A 16,350-nucleotide genomic window follows, 5' to 3' on the forward strand; every position below is an offset into this window, starting at 1 on the left:
GTGTCATCAAACTGTGCTATAGATTGATGGTCTCTGGCCACGCCAAAGTTCCGCGACCAATGCTAGTACTTCTTTCAATAGGTATCATGGATTGGCGAACAATGGTTAAGTCATGTGCGGATGACTTGAGGAACGCCTGAAGCTTTTGCGACCCAGGGTAACCAATTTAAATCCCTGTAGTGGCGGTTTGAGTTGATTTGAGGCCTTTTCGATGGCAAGGTGTTTCGCATTTTTGATGCATTGGATCTCTTGGAGTGTAGTTTCCAGTCCTTAACGCTGCCTTGTTGAACAGGTGTAGATGAGATGAGTGGAGGATGGCCGTCATGGATGGTCGGGTCCTCGGAATCTTCTCGCACCGCGCACCGCTTCCCATCTTTCTTGCGTCCTTTTCCAACCGGTGCCGCTTGACAGCACATTTTGATTAACAACTCCGATTTTAAATCACTGTAGCAATATCGTCCATGAGCACGTTGTTGTAGATGGCGTCTAGAGCAATCTCAGCGCGCTACAGATCTGTCCAACGTGTAGTGGGTACACTATACCTCTTTCGGTGCGCGCGAATACGTCACTACGCGTCAATTTCGCGATACATCAGAACGCTTTTTAGAGCTCCCTCAGTCACGAATTCCCTCCAACTCGGATGCGTTTCCATACTCTCTTCCAGCCCATGCTGAAATATCAAGCCGGCTTTGGGTTACCCCACATCTTTCGTGTGGGGCAACACCTACCCCAACAGCACCCCGCACCGGACATATAGCGTGTCGGGACTATGCCGTCCCTATACATACGGGATGTCAAACTTCCATATTTTAACGACAGATTCGAGCCTGGGCATATAATTTACTAAATTCCAAGATCAAACATTAAGACAACGCAGCCATGGATCCAGCACAATTCGGCTACAGTACCATTCCTCTGAATCATGCCCCATACGGCCCCATCGTACCCTCTGCCCTAGAAGGCTCAAATGCTGGGAAGGTCGCCCTAGTGACAGGAGCCGGTCAAGGCATCGGCGCTGCCATCGCAGAATCGCTAGCAAAATCCGGGGCCAACGTAGCCATTCTTGACCTAAACACCGACCAACTCTCTCAAACCAAGAAGACATGCTCAGCGTTTGGAGTGAAGGTTGAGGCATATGGATGCGACGTGACGGACGTGGAACGAGTGAAGGAAGTCATTGCTCAGGTGGAGAAGCAATTAGGACCAATCGATATATTGGTGAACAACGCGGGGATCCTCACTCAGAGACCGTTCATCATGGGCGATTTTGAGACGTTTTGGAAACAGATCGAAGTCAACTTCAAGGCTGTAAGCCCACCTTCAATCCAGTCAAGTTCTTTTCACTAAGAGTACCTCAAGCCTCTAATGCTTATCCACGCCATCCTTCCACGGATGCAGGAACGCGGTCACGGCTGCATCATCAACATCGCCTCTCGCTCAGGCACCGTCGATGTACCCATGACATTAGGATATGTGACCTCCAAAGCAGCGCTCATCCGTGCTACACATACACTGCAGACTGAGATGGAACTCGATGGGTTGGATCCTGCGATTCACATGTATGCACTACACCCGGGTGGTGTCAGGGGCAACATGGGCGGAGGTAAACCCAAATTTCTGAAGTCTATGATGTGTCGATGCTAACGCAATGTAGCTCCAGCGGCGGATGATGTAAAGAAGAAGTACGGTGATGTTGCAGATGAAGAATCTTTCAAAGATCTGTTTAAGGATGGACCATCGCTTTGTGGGCAGACTTGTGCATGGCTAGCTAGCGGGAAAGGGAAAGAGCTTAGAGGTCTGTTTCTAGGTAAGAAGCGCCGCAGCTAGGGATGTTACATCTTATGACTAATATTATCCAGATTGCCGACAAGACGTGACGAAACTACTCGATATCGGACGAGACACACTGCTGAAGGAAAACCGAAACAAGCTGACAGTAAACTTCATCGACGGATATTGCAACGAGCCATAGTGATCGGAATCGAAGCCAATGTCATTCTATTGTGGCCAAGAGAAATTCTAATAAATTGCAAGAAACGAGAGAAATACATCAGAACAAAACATGATTGCACATACAGAGCCAGATACTACCACAATGAGCCCACGATTATCTTGCCATCATATATACAGCCTTGTCGGTTCGCAGCTCAACACTTCGTTGTGCGACGGAACCTGAACACCCCAGGTCAGATAAACTTAGTAAACCGGAACTTTGAAAGCATCGAAAGTATAGGTCCAGCTCTCGATGGATGCCTTATCCTCGACACAGTCGAAATCAGAGCTGTTTCCAGACCAAAGTGGTCGCGCAGGCCACTGGCAAAGCTGCTGCACCTCGCCAGCGTTAGCACCGGACGCTACGGTGGCGTTGAGGCGGCTGGGCTTCACTCCATTTTCAACCCAGTCGATGATAGTAGCCATGTTGTCTTGCGGGTAAGGGCCAGGCTGAAGGGCGTTGGAATTGCAGTGGGCCGCGCCGGGAATAAGGTAGAATTGGTACCAGTCGGCCATGGCTTCTTGAGCTTCAGCATCGGTCATGTTGGGGTACATGATGGAGCGAACGGACTGCCAGTAGTGAACCGAAGATGCAGCGGGGATGGAGGGGTCAGATTCGCCGTGGTAGTGGATCATCTTGGCGCCGGAAGACTGGAAAGGAGTGAGGTCGGGGAGAGTAGTCTGCAAGCTGTCGAGGTAGCGGACCATGCCGATGTTCATCCATTCAACGAGGTCATCGTAGGTGACGTTGTCGAGGTTGGCAAGGTTGTCCAAGTCGAGCAACTGGACAAACTTGGTCACGTACTCGCCACCAGTGGAAGGGATGTTGAGCTCCCACTCGCCGGTCGCATTGTTGTACGTGGGCTCAGCGTCGCTAAGCTCCGAGCCGATCTGCCAGGAGAGATATGCACGCTCGCCCTTGGAGTTGTGAAGACCATCGTAGACACCCTGCGCCAATGCAATGTCATTGGCATTGATAGTACCGTTCTGTTCGGGTTGGGCACTAGTCTGGCTTCCTGGCATCTGACGCTTGTTGAGGCCGCGCTTGCTGAAGCCGAAACCGAGGGAGGTACTGGTCTGCGCAGCACAGTAGTAGCTTTCGCCGATCAGAGAGCTGAGGTTGAAGTTGAGTTTGCAAAGATCGGTACGCGAGATGACACCTATAGCGATATGTGTTAGGACGCATCGCTTGTGCAGTGGTTCAGATTACTTACCATCGGTACGTCCGTCGAGAGGATCACAAGCTGCAATCGTAGCGTTGACAATTTTGTCCAATGCGCATGGTGGTGGGAAGTAGTCGTTGACAACGTTGATGGTAGCAGGGTAAACATGGAGAACTTGCTGCTGCGCAAAGCGGAAAGCAGGTGCACCAGCCACAACGCCGTCGTACTCCTCACCCCAGCGCTGAACCTGGCTCATAGCCTCGCGGCCACCGTCAGAGCATCCCTCGAAATATGTATAGACCTTGGTGTCATTCAGCCCATAGAAGGCCTGTGTGACTGGCTTTCCAATCTTCGTCAACTCTCCCAGGGCAGTGTAGGCAAAGGCATATGTAGCATCCCAGTTAATTGTTCCGTTGCCGTGCAATACAGCTGCATCGAAGTCCTGGTTGAAAGAATCATAGCCGGCCGAAGTAGCTCCAGAGGCAGCGCCGTATGGCAAACCTCCTGTCGCATCGCTAGAGAGCGCGTAGCCTCCGCCACCAGAGAGGTAAAAACGATTGGCGAAGTTGGAAGGTTCGGGGAAGGCAAAAATGAGGGGAATGGCGTCTTCCTTCCCGGTATGGACGTAGCTTACAGTGACGTTACAGTAGTTGTAGGTAGTAGCATCGGTAGCTGTTGACGACCCCATGCCGCCACCTCCAAGGGTACCATTATAAACGGCGCTGGCAGTCACAGTGCTTGGAAGCAAATCGAGACCCAGGAGAGTGCCATTGGAGGGGAGCGAGGCCTGCACGTTTGACACTGTGCAGAGGTCAGTCAGCGAGGCTGCGTTGGCGGTCACTGCCATGGCGGCAGCAGTGGCGCGAGATGAGTGGCGCATGGCGGATGTAAAAACGATGAGAAGACAAGAGGTAGTGAGAGGATATTTTCAAACGACTGTAGAGAAGCCTAGTTAGCTGAGTGTAAGCAAGACATTCCTCGCGGATTCTTGAGCATTATGTACTTCCTGCCCGTTGTGACTCGGACCATCTACTTCGCCATGGTAATCGTAGTAAGGGACCCATATCTACGACTGCAGTCTCTGTCCATGCTTAAAGCAACCCCTAGCAATCTTCCGATTCACTTTTGCCAAACATCTGACCCTATTCTTGTGTGTGCGTGCCCTGTCAGAAACCTAGATCGGCGGTGTCTAGCCCTGTACTGACGGCGTTTTCTGACTAGCGCACTATCGCCATACGTGTGCAGTGGTAAAAAAGAGAGTAAAAATATAGTACGCCGATAGCGTCAATCGTTGCGCCGCGTCACTGAGAACCCGCTTGCTGCTAGCGGATGTGAGATGAAGTTACGCGTTCTCGGTTAGCGTCCTGGAGGCCCAAGCTTGGAAGAGCCTTTATCCGGACAAGCCTTGTAGCAGTCGCTTTTCAAGGATCTTTGCTGTGCAAGGCTTGCAGTCAAGTGTTCAAGCGGATGATAGATCAAGCGGGCTCACAGCTGAAGCCGCGTATCATCGCGGCGAAGTTTCTGTTATTCGTGATGGAAGAAGCAATTCGCCCGAAGTAATGAATGCGCTGTTACATGACATTGCTTTGGTGTGCTTACAAGTACGCTACTACATGCCAAAGGGTGTTTACACTTGACGTGCACTACAATTCAAACCGTCTCCTTTGTCTCAATATGCTCCATGCTGATCTCCTTCTCAAACTTCGCCTCTTCATTCGCAGCGATCCTCGCATCGGCTTCGATAAATTCGGCCGGACGATGCAACTGCACTGCAAGCTTGTTGCGATGAACTAAGATGCCTGGCTGAGTCTCGAAGAAACGATCGATATCTTCTAGTGTGCGGTTCGCTGTCTCCGGGTACAAGAAGTATGTGATCGGAATAAACGAAAAGCAGATGACTGCCCAGATGACCCAGAATTTATAACCTAGGTTTTCAATACCAGGCAGTGTAGCCTGCACAACACCGTAGTTGCAGATCCAGTTGGTCGCCATCGCAAGCGAGGCGCCTTTGGTTCTCATCTCGAGGGCGTTGATCTCGGTTGGATACAGCCATGGCACGCCTAGAACGCCCATTCCGAAGCTGGCGAAGAACACGAAGAAGAAAGAGACTGCGACGATACCCAGCTTGTACGAGTTACCGCCTGCTTCAGTTTGGCCCTGAGATGCCGCAATGACGATCCAGCAGATGGAACATGCTCCGGCAGAGACCATCATGACTTTGCGGCGTCCATACCGCTCAATGACGAAGTATGCCAAGCAAGCAAATATGAGATAATCAACTGAGCCGGCGGCGGCGAGGATGCGCGCCAAGAGTTCCGAGATTCCCAAGGCGTTGATGAAGATATAGGACATGTAATAGCTTGTTACATTAATTCCGGAAATCTGGTTCATTGCCTGCATCCATGCACCGAGAAGCATGCGTCGCAGGACACCGCTAGGTCCTTTGCCAGTAAGGAGCTGTAGCCATGTGTACGTGTTCATGTGCTCGCGATCGAGGATATCCTTGATAATGTTGTATTGGGTGACCACCGAAGGCGATTCTGGCGTTGCTCCATGACCTTCGAGAGCAGCGAGGACTTCCAAGGCCTCGTCATGTTTGCCTTTTCGAATCAGCAGTCGAGGCGAGTCCGGTAGGAATGGGCACATGGCGTAGATGCAGAAAGTGAAAAAGAGTTGAAACGCTAGCGGGAAGCGCCATGCTATATCGCGCGGTGCGAACGAAAAGCCGAGGGTGGGCCAGTTCGAAATGCTGAAACCGGTAATACAGTTCGCTGCAGACATGTCAGTTGAGATGCAATTACATATGACAATATGCACATACCCATTTGAATCATGACAAGCTTTCCTCGACTACTCATCTTGCTTGTCTCGGCTTGCCAGACTCCAGCCGTCGCCGTATTCATGCCGGTACCAAGGCCAGCCACGATGCGTCCGACCATCATACTCGCTACAGTCCAACTGCATGTCTGAATGATCGCGCCAATACCAATGACTGTCGAACCGAGTAGAATCTGCCTTGGACGTCCGAGAATGTCGCCAGTCCAGACGGTACTCATTGCACCAATAAAGCAGCCGATGTTGTATATGGAGGTCATCACACCTTGCATGTTGGCGGACGGGTATCCAAACGTATGAAGGAAATTCTCCGAGATAATGACATTGCCGAACACACCCTGATCATAACCGTAAAAGCTGCTTGGCGTCAGAGAGGCACAACACACGTTGTTTGAATTGCATCTTACATGAGTACCGTACTGGCAGCGATGGAAATCCACACGGTCAATCGCTCACCAGAGCCTCCAAGGTATTTGCGCGCCATGGTGGAGTGCTGCCCGAGCAGATATGGCTGTTTCACTGAGAACAAGATAGTGGTCGCTGGTCCAATGAGGCCGTGGAAAAGTCAGGAAGAAAGACCCCAGATCGAGAGGTGTCGATAAGCGGTACAGTGCAGAGGCCTATACCGAACTTTGTCATGTGCAACGAGGTCGCAGCGAGGATCACCTCTTTATACACTCTCATGGCCAGTCCCGGTATCTTCTCCGCTGATCATTATCCTCGTTGTGCGAGGCTTGTCAAGCCTCACAAGCCTCGGGTCGTCTCGAGATCCACTGTGCTTCCCCAGAGTCTGAGCACATCCCCCATATCCCGTAATCCGTGGACCCACATAGGCGACGAGTATGGAGTAAAATGTGCCTTCGGGTCTACTTGGGACCCACATAGTCAGCGTTAGAGGCTTGTGACTGGTGATAGCGGCCATTCAGCCGAGCGAGAAGGCGAGGAGTGACCAGAGTGTAAGGGCAGAATGACGACTGCGGCGACGTTGAAGTTGGGAACAAGGGGATGATGCATCACGGATTACTTGTTCTGGGAACGCGAAACGCCGTGTCGGCTCTCAAGGACGGAAGGTGAAGCGAGTGCGGGGTAAAAAGGAAAGCTGGCCGGGTGTGGGGAAAACCGACATCGAAACCCACGCCGCGACACGAAAACTATGGGAAACCCAGGTGATAACTTCCGTACTCTGTCATGCATCCTTTTGCTTGCAAATTCTCTTGTTTGAGAGAACCTGTTCGTTCAGATCGTTGTGAATTGAGGAAGTTGTGATTGGCTCAACCATGTGGGCTGGCCTCCAGGGATGGATAACGCACGCAACGAGCTCACATCCTTTCAGACGACAACTGCTATACCGACGGGTCTGCAGCTAGCCAGTACGCTTCCAAGAACGCCAGGCTTGGTTTTATTTCCCGCTTCGGTGTTATGTGGAGAGAACTCTAACGAGTCCGTCTCCCGAGAATGCTGATCTGCTAACGGGGTGCAACTTTCAACACAGCCGCTCGTATACAAGGACCTGTTCAATAGACAAAGAGCATCTTACATCTTTTCGGCCGTAAAAAAACATCACACAAGGCTTAACGCCAGGCTTCCGACTACTTTGCGAAAGAAATGAGGACTGACCACACTGTTACGCTCAGCATTTTTGCATCCAAGGATAACATCTACTCCTGTTATAACCGATTGTCTCCCGATGCTTCCATACCCGGCTCAAAGCTCATTTACGTTAACACGCCACTTCTTCCTACGTTTCTCCAGTTCTGCTCTGAGCTTTCCTTCTCTATTGAGACCCTCATACAGCGCCCAAGCTGCTAGGGTCTTCGCATCCCTCGCACAAAGCTTCCACAGCTCCTCATAGTCACAGACTCGGAGTCTGATCATTTCTCCTTGTAATCTCTTTCCAGTCAGTTTTCCCCGAAGATCCATAATTTGCTGGCGCGTCAGCTCCTGGGCAAGTAGTCAGGCTATTAGGTCGGAAATACGTCAAGGGCTAACAATACCTTTTCCCATAGAAAGATCGGGATGAACTCATCTGATCCTCCAGGGCTGGGATACATGGCATTCTGTAGGCACTCCTTCTCTTGGATAGACTCACCCTTTGGGGCCATCCCTTCTGGAGCCGGTCCTGGCGCAAGAGCTAGCTCAGTGAGATCGATGAGCTCGCCTTCCGGAAGCTTGAACCCTGTCTCTTCCATGATCTCCTTTGCGGCTTTCCCAGCGAAATTCCCTTCGTCATCGAGCATACCAGCTGGAATCTCAACAAAGCTGAGACTGCCTGCTGGAACTCGTGGTTGCTCGGTCATGACGACCCATCTTTCATCTGTCGAATCTACAGGCCGGAGTATCATGAGCACAGCAACACTTCCCCCACGAAGAAAAGCGATTCCTGGAAGCTCTTGATTCTGTTTGTTACGTATCTCGGCTTTCAATTTAACGAATGCAACCTTCGTTCCAGGGAAGCAGTCAACAGACTGTATCTTAACCTTCTTGAGTACGAACGGGTCTTCATGGAATGCGTGCTGCGCATCGTTGTGTTGGCGTTCCAAGTTCTTTTGGAGTGTATCTCTCCAAGTCTGGAATGCACGGAACTGTAACAAATCCTCCTTTGTAATCATCTCGTTCAGATCCACTGTGACAGGCGATCGAAATCCGTCCAATGTGAATTCATTCGTCATGATGGCTTCGGACATGATGGAAAGAGCTCGTCACGGATCTGGTTTTCTGGGCCGGATGTGAGCTGTAAACTCACGAAGTACAGAATTGTGGCATCATATTTCTTACAGAGTTTCTGCCTTGCGCCAAGAATGACAAAAAAGCATCCAGTTTCCACCGATATCGCTTTTGTACTGGATAACAAGACGAGATTGAGGTGGCTCAATATTGTTTCTGAGCTCTGTGAGTTGAGGACATGTTCGTTTGGTCAAGTTAAGAGCTCGGGAGGCACCAGGCAGCAAGAGATGTTACAAACTTACATTCATGACTCGAAGTTCAAGCTTTACTCACAGCCCGATCGTGACGTAATGCGGGTGAAACCATGCAAGGCTCAAGGTTCTCCGAGAGCACAGCTCCGGTGGTGGAAGCATGGAGCCAATAACGGTACGGTCCGTGCCGGGATGGCCAGAGACGCTACCAATGAACGCAACCACGTCGCTCCTGCCTCGAAAATGGCGAGAGATCAGCGAACGCATTCGGACAATGGTAGCATCCACATGTAAGCTGTATATTGTCCTGCACAGACAGGCCGGGGTCTTTGACGCCGACCTGTACGCCTTCAATATATTCTTTGACCGGTATTGCGATGCTTGGCAAACGCATTCGGACAATGATTTCATTCACATACACAAGCGGTGCGGACCTAGTTCAGCTCAGCTGGACTGTTTGACGCCAAGTTCCACATTCGCGTCAGCTTCTATCGTCGGTGCCGTGTCATCGGCGATGGCGATCAGGATATGACATGGTCGTTGATACAGGCAAGAGCTGACAGTTGATGATTGATGGAGCTGACTGGTATTCACTTTCTCCACAGAACCCCCACACCTGCAACCTCGCCTCTCGGGCCGGGTTCGAGTTCGATCCGGGCCGTGCCTCCATCTCATTCTTACCACGCGCGTAACAGATAATGGCTACTGGAAGTCAAACAACTTTGTCATGCTCCTATCATCCAGCAGGGTTGGTATCACCCCAGAACGCGCAGCCTTGTGTCGCAGCAATATCAGATATAAGACTGGCGCATGCTGTATTTCATCTCTCGTCTTTTCGTCGAGAACTGTCGCCATATCATCTAACAATCCTGTACATAAAAAGGAAATGCTGTGCAAAACTTGTTGGTCCATGCTTCGGGGGCAGAAGAACAAGCAATGGAGGGGGACCTTCGACTTGAGTTCGACGCACCATACCACTTTGGATGACCTGCGGACATCGAAAAAAGATGGCTGTGGAATTTGCTGTGTCTTGTTTGAAGAACTGGAGACCAGACAGGGCGCAATACTAAATCAGGCTGAAGATGACAAGCTTGACATACAAGCATCTCTCTCCATACTGATGCCTAGGGAGAATCACCTCTATCGCCTCGAATTCAAGCTTCGATACAAGAAACTTCAGTGTCAACGGACCTTCGCGTTGTTAGAAGCCGGTAGGTCATCGAACTTGTCTACTGTCTCTACCTAGGTAGCTTACGAACGTGAAAGTCTCCACTGATCCACCCTTCAAGACGCCAACCACCGGCAGTACTTCATCAGATGAAGTTTTCCAGAGAGCTTTGGAATGGATGAAGAGATGCCAATGCTTTGCAGAGATCGGACCGCAATGGTACCCAGCAAGACTGATCAGCCTGGAGCGGCTGAAGAAAAGAGACTTCTTCTATACCGAGACGCTGGAGGCCAGCAACAACCACGCAGATGCCGAGGTAGAGTTAATAGAGAGAAGTGGCCTGGAAGCCGCACCGCCGCTCAAGCACACGCGCTATGTCACCCTTTCGTACTGTTGGGGTTCAATTGCCAAAGAAAATGAGAGAACCAAACTCCTCGCAGAGAACATTGAAGACTTCAAAAGAGGTATCAGCCTGCGCACCCTGCCCAAAACGCTTCGCCATGCTATGATATTTGCAGCGCAGATTCCGGACGTAGGCTATATCTGGATAGATAGCCTATGTATCATACAGGAAAACGAAGCGGATTGGCTCCAGCAATCTGCCTGTATGGACAGTGTATACAGCCATGCCTTCTTGAACCTCTCTGCTACCGCTGCAGCTAATAGCGACGGAGGTCTTTTCTTCGATCGTAAACCTGAAAGTTTGTTCGAGAACGAGATCCTCCTCAACATCGCCGGCATTCCTGGCGCCAATACCAATGAAGGCTCTCAAGGACGCGATCTCCGACGGTGTACGATCTTGGACCTTTCTTTCTGGAAAGATCGGGTAGATGATGCACCTGTCAACAAAAGAGGCTGGGTGCTCCAAGAGCGCCTCATGGCCCCCAGGGTGTTACATTTCTGCCGAGATCAGGTAGCCTGGGAGTGTTGTGAATTCGAGGCTGCTGAAGGGCACCCAGAAGGCATTCCAAATTATCAGCCTACACTCCACGGCATAAGCGTTGGAAGTAGACTGAAGGGCCTCGATGCCAACAGGGATGGAGCATGGCTTCGCAGCATGCGTCTACAGGGTTACGACGACCCAGATCCTCATTTGCAATCGGGTGTAAACGCGCTTGAACTTTGGGGCCGTATCGTTGAGGTGTACTCCAAGACGAAAGTCACGCAGCCTGGAGATAAACTCATCGCATTGTCTGGCATGGCTCGTTGGATGTCCAAAAAGATCGAGGAAACCCCAAAGGCAGCTATCGTGCGAAGACGCGAGTCTGCCGAGATTAGCCAACACGCGCTCCCTAAGAGTAGTCAGTATGTGGCTGGCCTATGGGCATTGCATCTTGCGAGCCAGCTGTTGTGGTATGTCGAGCCAACATTTCGGTATGGCAGCTTCGAACACCTTACCGAGTCACCACCGGGATACCGTGCACCATCCTTTTCGTGGGCCGCCATAGATGCCGAGCGCGGGAACGGCATCAAGTACGGCGAAGTGACTGATCGAGATCTTCTCATAACTGTGGAGGAGATATCGATAACCCCACGATCACGGTCTGACGAGTTTGGAATCCTTGACGATGCTTATGTCGAACTGCAAGTCAAGTTGCGCGAGGCGTCATTTTTCAGAAGACCCCCGGATCGATTCGCCTGGCACCTGGTCGGTCGTGGAAACCTCAACGACGAAATATACACTGATGTGTATCTGGACTGTCCTGCCAGAGACGCTACAGGAGACAACAACGGAGGGATTCTAAGCGGCGATGCGAAAATGTTTGTGGTCCCTGCTGCATACACAGATCGAAAGGCTTCACGGGAATCTAAATACCTGACATGCCTGATCTTGCGGCTTGACAGAACACACCGAGCGAAACCGGTATTTAGACGAGTTGGTTTGACAAAGTTGAGCCCGTATGGAGATCACAAGGCGCTAGACAACCATGAGATCTTGAAGCCGTACGACAGTGATGCAAACATGGTGGAAAACGTACCTTACGACAAGATGACGGGCATGCACCGCATCCGACTAATCTGAGAAGGAATGGATGATGATGTGTTTCTTGCGATTTTCTGTTGATTATCGTTCATGTAGTATCTATCTCTGGCGTTGAAAGCGCGTACGCGCCGGATGTCGATAGGGTTGGTGTAACCTTGGGATTACGTAGCACACGGCCGGTCTCACTTCGGTATATCACGGCCTTCCAGGCACGGCTGAATTAACCGACTTGGACATCTCCAGCGGCGTAAACACCTGTTTTGAGACGAGCTATATATGTTTATAAAGGAGTATGAACAACATCACTCTATATTAGGCCCGATCAAGTTTCAGACCGGAGACCACGTACATACCTAGGTACCTACCTAGGTAGGTATTCACGGAGCCACTACTCCGGCCAGTCAACATCATAGCGCAATTCTCCGAAGTTTCTCTGCGCTACCCTTGTTTGAGTTGGTGGATTGGCGGGTTTAGCCATCACACACGCCAGCCTTATGATGCCTAGTGTGATATTTGATTATCCGGCCTTCCTGCTGCCCTTTTGAGATGACTGACCGTATTTCCAAGACAGTAAAGCACAGCACGTGTGACGTGAGCCCATCTCCTAGCACCTGGGCAGTTCAGTGCATAGGCCAGGATGATTAGTCTTGGTCCCACAGTATTAGATACATAAGTACCTTCACACATCTCGTCGATTGACATCTTCTTCATCACCACAGCCTTGATTCTCACAAGATCACAACATGCAGCTCCAGTACCTTCTTCCCGCCGCGTTTTTCTCCGCCTCGGCCTTCGCGGCAACCTTCAAGGGCTTCTCTGATGTTTCTTGCCAGCGCTACGACGGCACATATATTCCCGTTACGGGAGCTCAACTCCAAGATCTTGTTGTCCAGCAATGGGAGACCACGGACGTTTCCATAGAAGCATCGCGCTTTCTCACTACTGCCGAGGATAAGGAGAAATGTCCTTCGAATGAGGATGATACCTATAAATGGGTGAGTTCATTCCATCTCTGCGTGCCACCCGATAGCAATATGTAGTATCATCGATATGTAAATTTGCTGTTGAACCATTGCTGACTATTCCTCCTTCGCATTCCAGATCTATGTTCCGCAATGGGAGCGAGGAAACGAGTTTTCCTATGGAAACGATGGTGCGATTGCAGTGGTCTACTACAAGGATACGGACACCTATAGTCTCTGCAGACACCTTGCTGCTGTTCAGCTGAGTGCGTATGCAGGCTTTTGCCAATAAGAGGATAGCGTCAGTAGATTGCGTATATCGTCAGTGACGACTTCAACAGTGTATAAGACTTAGCAAGCGTCCATGCGACCACCTCCCTGACAAATCTAAACTCCCACTCATCTTGGTCATCCTCAGGTTGTCGTCCTCAGTTGCTCCTGCGCCAACTTCTCAAGGTTCCCGCAAATCTCCTCCTCGTCACATACACGAACCCCATGAACAAAACTGCAAGCACCACACTGCCCGCGCCAGTCCTCTGGTTCTGCACAGCTTGCTTCTTCGCCTCCTCATAATACCCCTTCATCTTCTCCGTCATGCCGTCGTCTTTCTCCAGATCAGGCATCGCCATCACCTTGACCACCAATGCCGTCCAGCCAGTGAATTGCTGTGTGCGTTGTCCATCTCCTTTAATAGGATCGTACTGTTCCCATACATACCCCGTCTTGAGGTAAGAATTGACGACGGTATGAACAATGTTGCTGCGAAGCTCGATGTAAATTTCACGGCAGCGTTGTTGTGATGGGCCAGGTATCAAGGCGAGGTCAAGTAGGTTGGTCAGAACAAGGTAGTTGATGTTGATCCAGATGGGCGAGCGCCAGTAGTTGTCGTCCTTCCCGTAGGCTCCGTCTTCAGGGCTTAGACTACGAACGCCAAAGTCTGTCCATAGATGATCGGGGTCGCGAAGAAGGGTTAGCATGGCCGGTAGATGTGGGTGTGATGCATCAGTGAAACCAGTGAGAAGCGGGAAGATTGAGAGATAGCCTTTATGGCAGACATTCGCATGTAGGGCATTCCGTACGACAGCATCGCAGTATGTGTTCGGCTCCTTTGCCCAGTGTATGGTGTCGATGTTGGTCTTGACCCCACGAATATGGTTCTGGAATGTGAGGGCGTCGTGTGCATCTTCAGTAAGAAACGCGATGCGTTCAAGGGTCCGCGCCATCACGCCAACCCAGCACAATGCATCCAAATGCAATTCGGTGATGTCAGGGGGTTCCGCTCGAGGGAAATCATCCAGTCCGCTGGCGAAGTTTGTTCCTGGTGTTCGACCCCGCCACCTGTAACCTTCGTTCAAGTTGGCTGCTGGAATCGAATGTGCCTCCACGTCTCCAGATTGCGACTTCCGGAACCAATCGTAGTGCTTCTTGAGGTACGGATACATCTTTGCCACCAAGGCCTTGCCGGTCTCAGCTTTGGCGAGGTAAACCGAGTCATGGCCGTGATACTTTGTCGTGCCTTTCAGCATATCGATGAACTTTGAGATGACCAGAAACATTGTTGGTGGGTTAGCAATGTGCGGGAATTGAGTGACAAATTCAGGAGGCGTGCCATCCTCTGCTTCAGCGCCCAAGATCTGTTCTCTTGCGATCCAGCCATCATCGTCCATGAGGAAAAGCCAGTCGTCTATTACCTCCAGGGCAAGATCGGCATCCCATTCAACGACGAGTAAGAGATGGAACCCCTCGTCCCATAGGAACCCCCTTGGAAAGGCCGCACGCGATGGTGTATGTGTAAGAAGCTCGTATGGGCCTTTTGTCTCTGGTGTCGAATGTTTCTTCGCATCGACTGATTTCTGCCAGAAGTTGCCCGTCGTCTCAGCATAGATAGCCTTCTTCGATGTGTCGACCTTGGCAGTACCAGTGAAGTATCCCAGTCCGCCCAACAGATTCGAGAATGTGTTTTGAGCAAAGGCGCGGTGTTGGTCTGTAGTAAAAGGAGTTTTCGGGTTGAACGTAGCGGCGAAGTTTCTATCAAAGGACTTGAGAGTACTCTCTAGACTGCTAGTGAGACCAGCAGCTGGGACATATCAGTATGTTTGGATCATAACGCACTTTGCTATGTGACATGGCTGAAAGGAGAACTTACAGGTCATGGCTCGCTTCGCGGAATCACTAGAGTAAAGGATATCGAACTGCAGAAGATCAGTCTCCGTGGAGGTGTAAGATGATGAAACTCACCTCAAATGGTCCATGGCACACTAGTTGAACTAATTGCATGTTGCCGTTACTTGGGGCGTTGCGCAGTACGATATCATTTGGTCCAGGCTCCGTGCGGTCCTTGGTCTGGTCTTTCAACGACTCCAAGAAAGTGGCTTCTTACACGAACTGATCAGCTAGCTACTCACACCGACAGATGAGATTTGGAACACGGATAGACAGGGTGGAAAAGATTTGACATTCATCGCACTCACATTTGCCCTGCCACAGCCTATCTTCTGTTACGTTCAGCGTCTTGATGTATGCCACCTCACGCTTCTCTTCTGCGTTGATAGGTACAGGAATGTGAATGCCAGCAGTACCCAATTTAGGGTGTGCAATGTTCATGTTCACTGCCTGGACAGTCTTGTCGTCGTCAGGTTCGAATTGCTGGCGCGCCTCGAGCTTGCAGTCGGCGCAAGCATCCATGGCCTCCATGCCAATGTAGAAGACTACAGTTGTCTTGAAATCTGGCGGGACATCTGGTCTTGGTATACCCCGTATGCGCAAGCCCCAATTGCCCTGGCTCTGGCCCTCAGAGTACTTTATAAACTCAGTCACGAGGTTTATCTTGTTGCCAGGATCTTCTATAGATTGCCTGCCGCCCTCTCGTGTGTCGTATGCGATCCAACCGTATCGGGCCATGCCTTCGCTCTGGTTTACGTTATGTCGCAGCGCTACATGTCTGGTTAACACTGCAGGCGCTGCCTCATAACGGCTACTTACTCGTCTCAACATCTTCCAGTTTCGCCCACATGAGACCCGCAACAAGACTTTTGGGCACGCGGGGGCGAAGACCCAAGTAGAGGTTTGGGCGATAGGGACCCCATAGCAGCGATTCGTTGCTAGTTGGTACTTTGTGGTCGAGGGCGGACGCGGGCGAGAGAAGGGTGAAGAGGAGGGTCAGGAGGGTTGAGGGGAGCATGGTGAGGGTTAACGGGTATGACGCGTTTCACCACGCGTTGACCAATTGATCCCAGACTAGAGGGTAGGACACGTGCAGCGGTGGCGTGAGGCTTTAGGACATATCTCTGCTACGTCGGATTAGCTCTTAGCTGAGCGCGACAGCAATGCG

The 16,350-nt window shown here is 50.9% G+C and overlaps 6 protein-coding genes across 6 annotated transcripts; 2 read left to right on the top strand and 4 right to left on the bottom strand.

Annotated features, from left to right (window-relative positions):
• Window positions 1-645: 645 nt before the first annotated feature.
• Window positions 646-1,972, top strand: ACET3X_003874 (uncharacterized protein; the record flags this gene model as incomplete). Its single annotated transcript, XM_069450017.1, has 4 exons — window positions 646-1,308; window positions 1,360-1,603; window positions 1,655-1,807; window positions 1,860-1,972. The coding sequence occupies exons 1-4, from the start codon at window positions 880-882 to the stop codon at window positions 1,970-1,972; spliced, it is 939 nt and encodes a 312-aa protein (XP_069307852.1). The 5' UTR covers window positions 646-879.
• A 14-nt stretch (window positions 1,973-1,986) lies between these two features.
• ACET3X_003875 (uncharacterized protein) lies at window positions 1,987-4,448 on the bottom strand. The gene is made up of 3 exons (XM_069450018.1): window positions 4,159-4,448; window positions 3,207-4,091; window positions 1,987-3,152 (listed from the first exon to the last, which is right to left on the bottom strand). Exons 2-3 carry the CDS (start codon window positions 4,033-4,035, stop codon window positions 2,197-2,199), a joined length of 1,785 nt encoding a protein of 594 aa, XP_069307853.1. The 5' UTR covers window positions 4,036-4,091; window positions 4,159-4,448; the 3' UTR covers window positions 1,987-2,196.
• Window positions 4,449-4,666: 218 nt separating this feature from the next.
• On the bottom strand, window positions 4,667-7,004 carry ACET3X_003876 (uncharacterized protein). Its single transcript, XM_069450019.1, has 3 exons — window positions 6,398-7,004; window positions 5,977-6,347; window positions 4,667-5,926 (listed from the first exon to the last, which is right to left on the bottom strand). The coding sequence occupies exons 1-3, from the start codon at window positions 6,472-6,474 to the stop codon at window positions 4,806-4,808; spliced, it is 1,569 nt and encodes a 522-aa protein (XP_069307854.1). The 5' UTR covers window positions 6,475-7,004; the 3' UTR covers window positions 4,667-4,805.
• Window positions 7,005-7,951: 947 nt separating this feature from the next.
• ACET3X_003877 (uncharacterized protein) lies at window positions 7,952-8,674 on the bottom strand (the record flags this gene model as incomplete). The annotated part of the gene is made up of 1 exon (XM_069450020.1): window positions 7,952-8,674. One exon carries the CDS (start codon window positions 8,672-8,674, stop codon window positions 7,952-7,954), a length of 723 nt encoding a protein of 240 aa, XP_069307855.1.
• Window positions 8,675-10,680: 2,006 nt separating this feature from the next.
• On the top strand, window positions 10,681-12,096 carry ACET3X_003878 (uncharacterized protein; the record flags this gene model as incomplete). Its single annotated transcript, XM_069450021.1, has 1 exon — window positions 10,681-12,096. The coding sequence occupies one exon, from the start codon at window positions 10,681-10,683 to the stop codon at window positions 12,094-12,096; it is 1,416 nt and encodes a 471-aa protein (XP_069307856.1).
• A 1,351-nt stretch (window positions 12,097-13,447) lies between these two features.
• Window positions 13,448-16,316, bottom strand: ACET3X_003879 (uncharacterized protein; the record flags this gene model as incomplete). Its single annotated transcript, XM_069450022.1, has 5 exons — window positions 16,002-16,316; window positions 15,491-15,952; window positions 15,258-15,391; window positions 15,166-15,211; window positions 13,448-15,096 (listed from the first exon to the last, which is right to left on the bottom strand). The coding sequence occupies exons 1-5, from the start codon at window positions 16,198-16,200 to the stop codon at window positions 13,448-13,450; spliced, it is 2,490 nt and encodes an 829-aa protein (XP_069307857.1). The 5' UTR covers window positions 16,201-16,316.
• Between the last annotated feature and the right edge of the window lie 34 nt (window positions 16,317-16,350).

The sequence above is a fragment of the Alternaria dauci genome, chromosome 3 (genome assembly GCF_042100115.1).
Source record: "Alternaria dauci strain A2016 chromosome 3, whole genome shotgun sequence".
NCBI classification, from domain to species: Eukaryota; Fungi; Ascomycota; class Dothideomycetes; order Pleosporales; family Pleosporaceae; genus Alternaria; species Alternaria dauci.

Excerpts from the sequence above, each read along its gene's own strand:
- ACET3X_003875 (XM_069450018.1), bottom strand. The coding sequence starts at position 4,035 with ATGCGCCACTCATCTCGCGCCACTGCTGCCGCCATGGCAGTGACCGCC. Across the intron at positions 3,153-3,206 it reads TCTCGACGGACGTACCGATG|GTGTCATCTCGCGTACCGAT; the intron begins GTAAGTAATCTG and ends ATATCGCTATAG.
- ACET3X_003876 (XM_069450019.1), bottom strand. The coding sequence starts at position 6,474 with ATGGCGCGCAAATACCTTGGAGGCTCTGGTGAGCGATTGACCGTGTGG. Across the intron at positions 6,348-6,397 it reads GCTGCCAGTACGGTACTCAT|CTTTTACGGTTATGATCAGG; the intron begins GTAAGATGCAAT and ends GACGCCAAGCAG. Across the intron at positions 5,927-5,976 it reads GCTTGTCATGATTCAAATGG|CGAACTGTATTACCGGTTTC; the intron begins GTATGTGCATAT and ends ACATGTCTGCAG.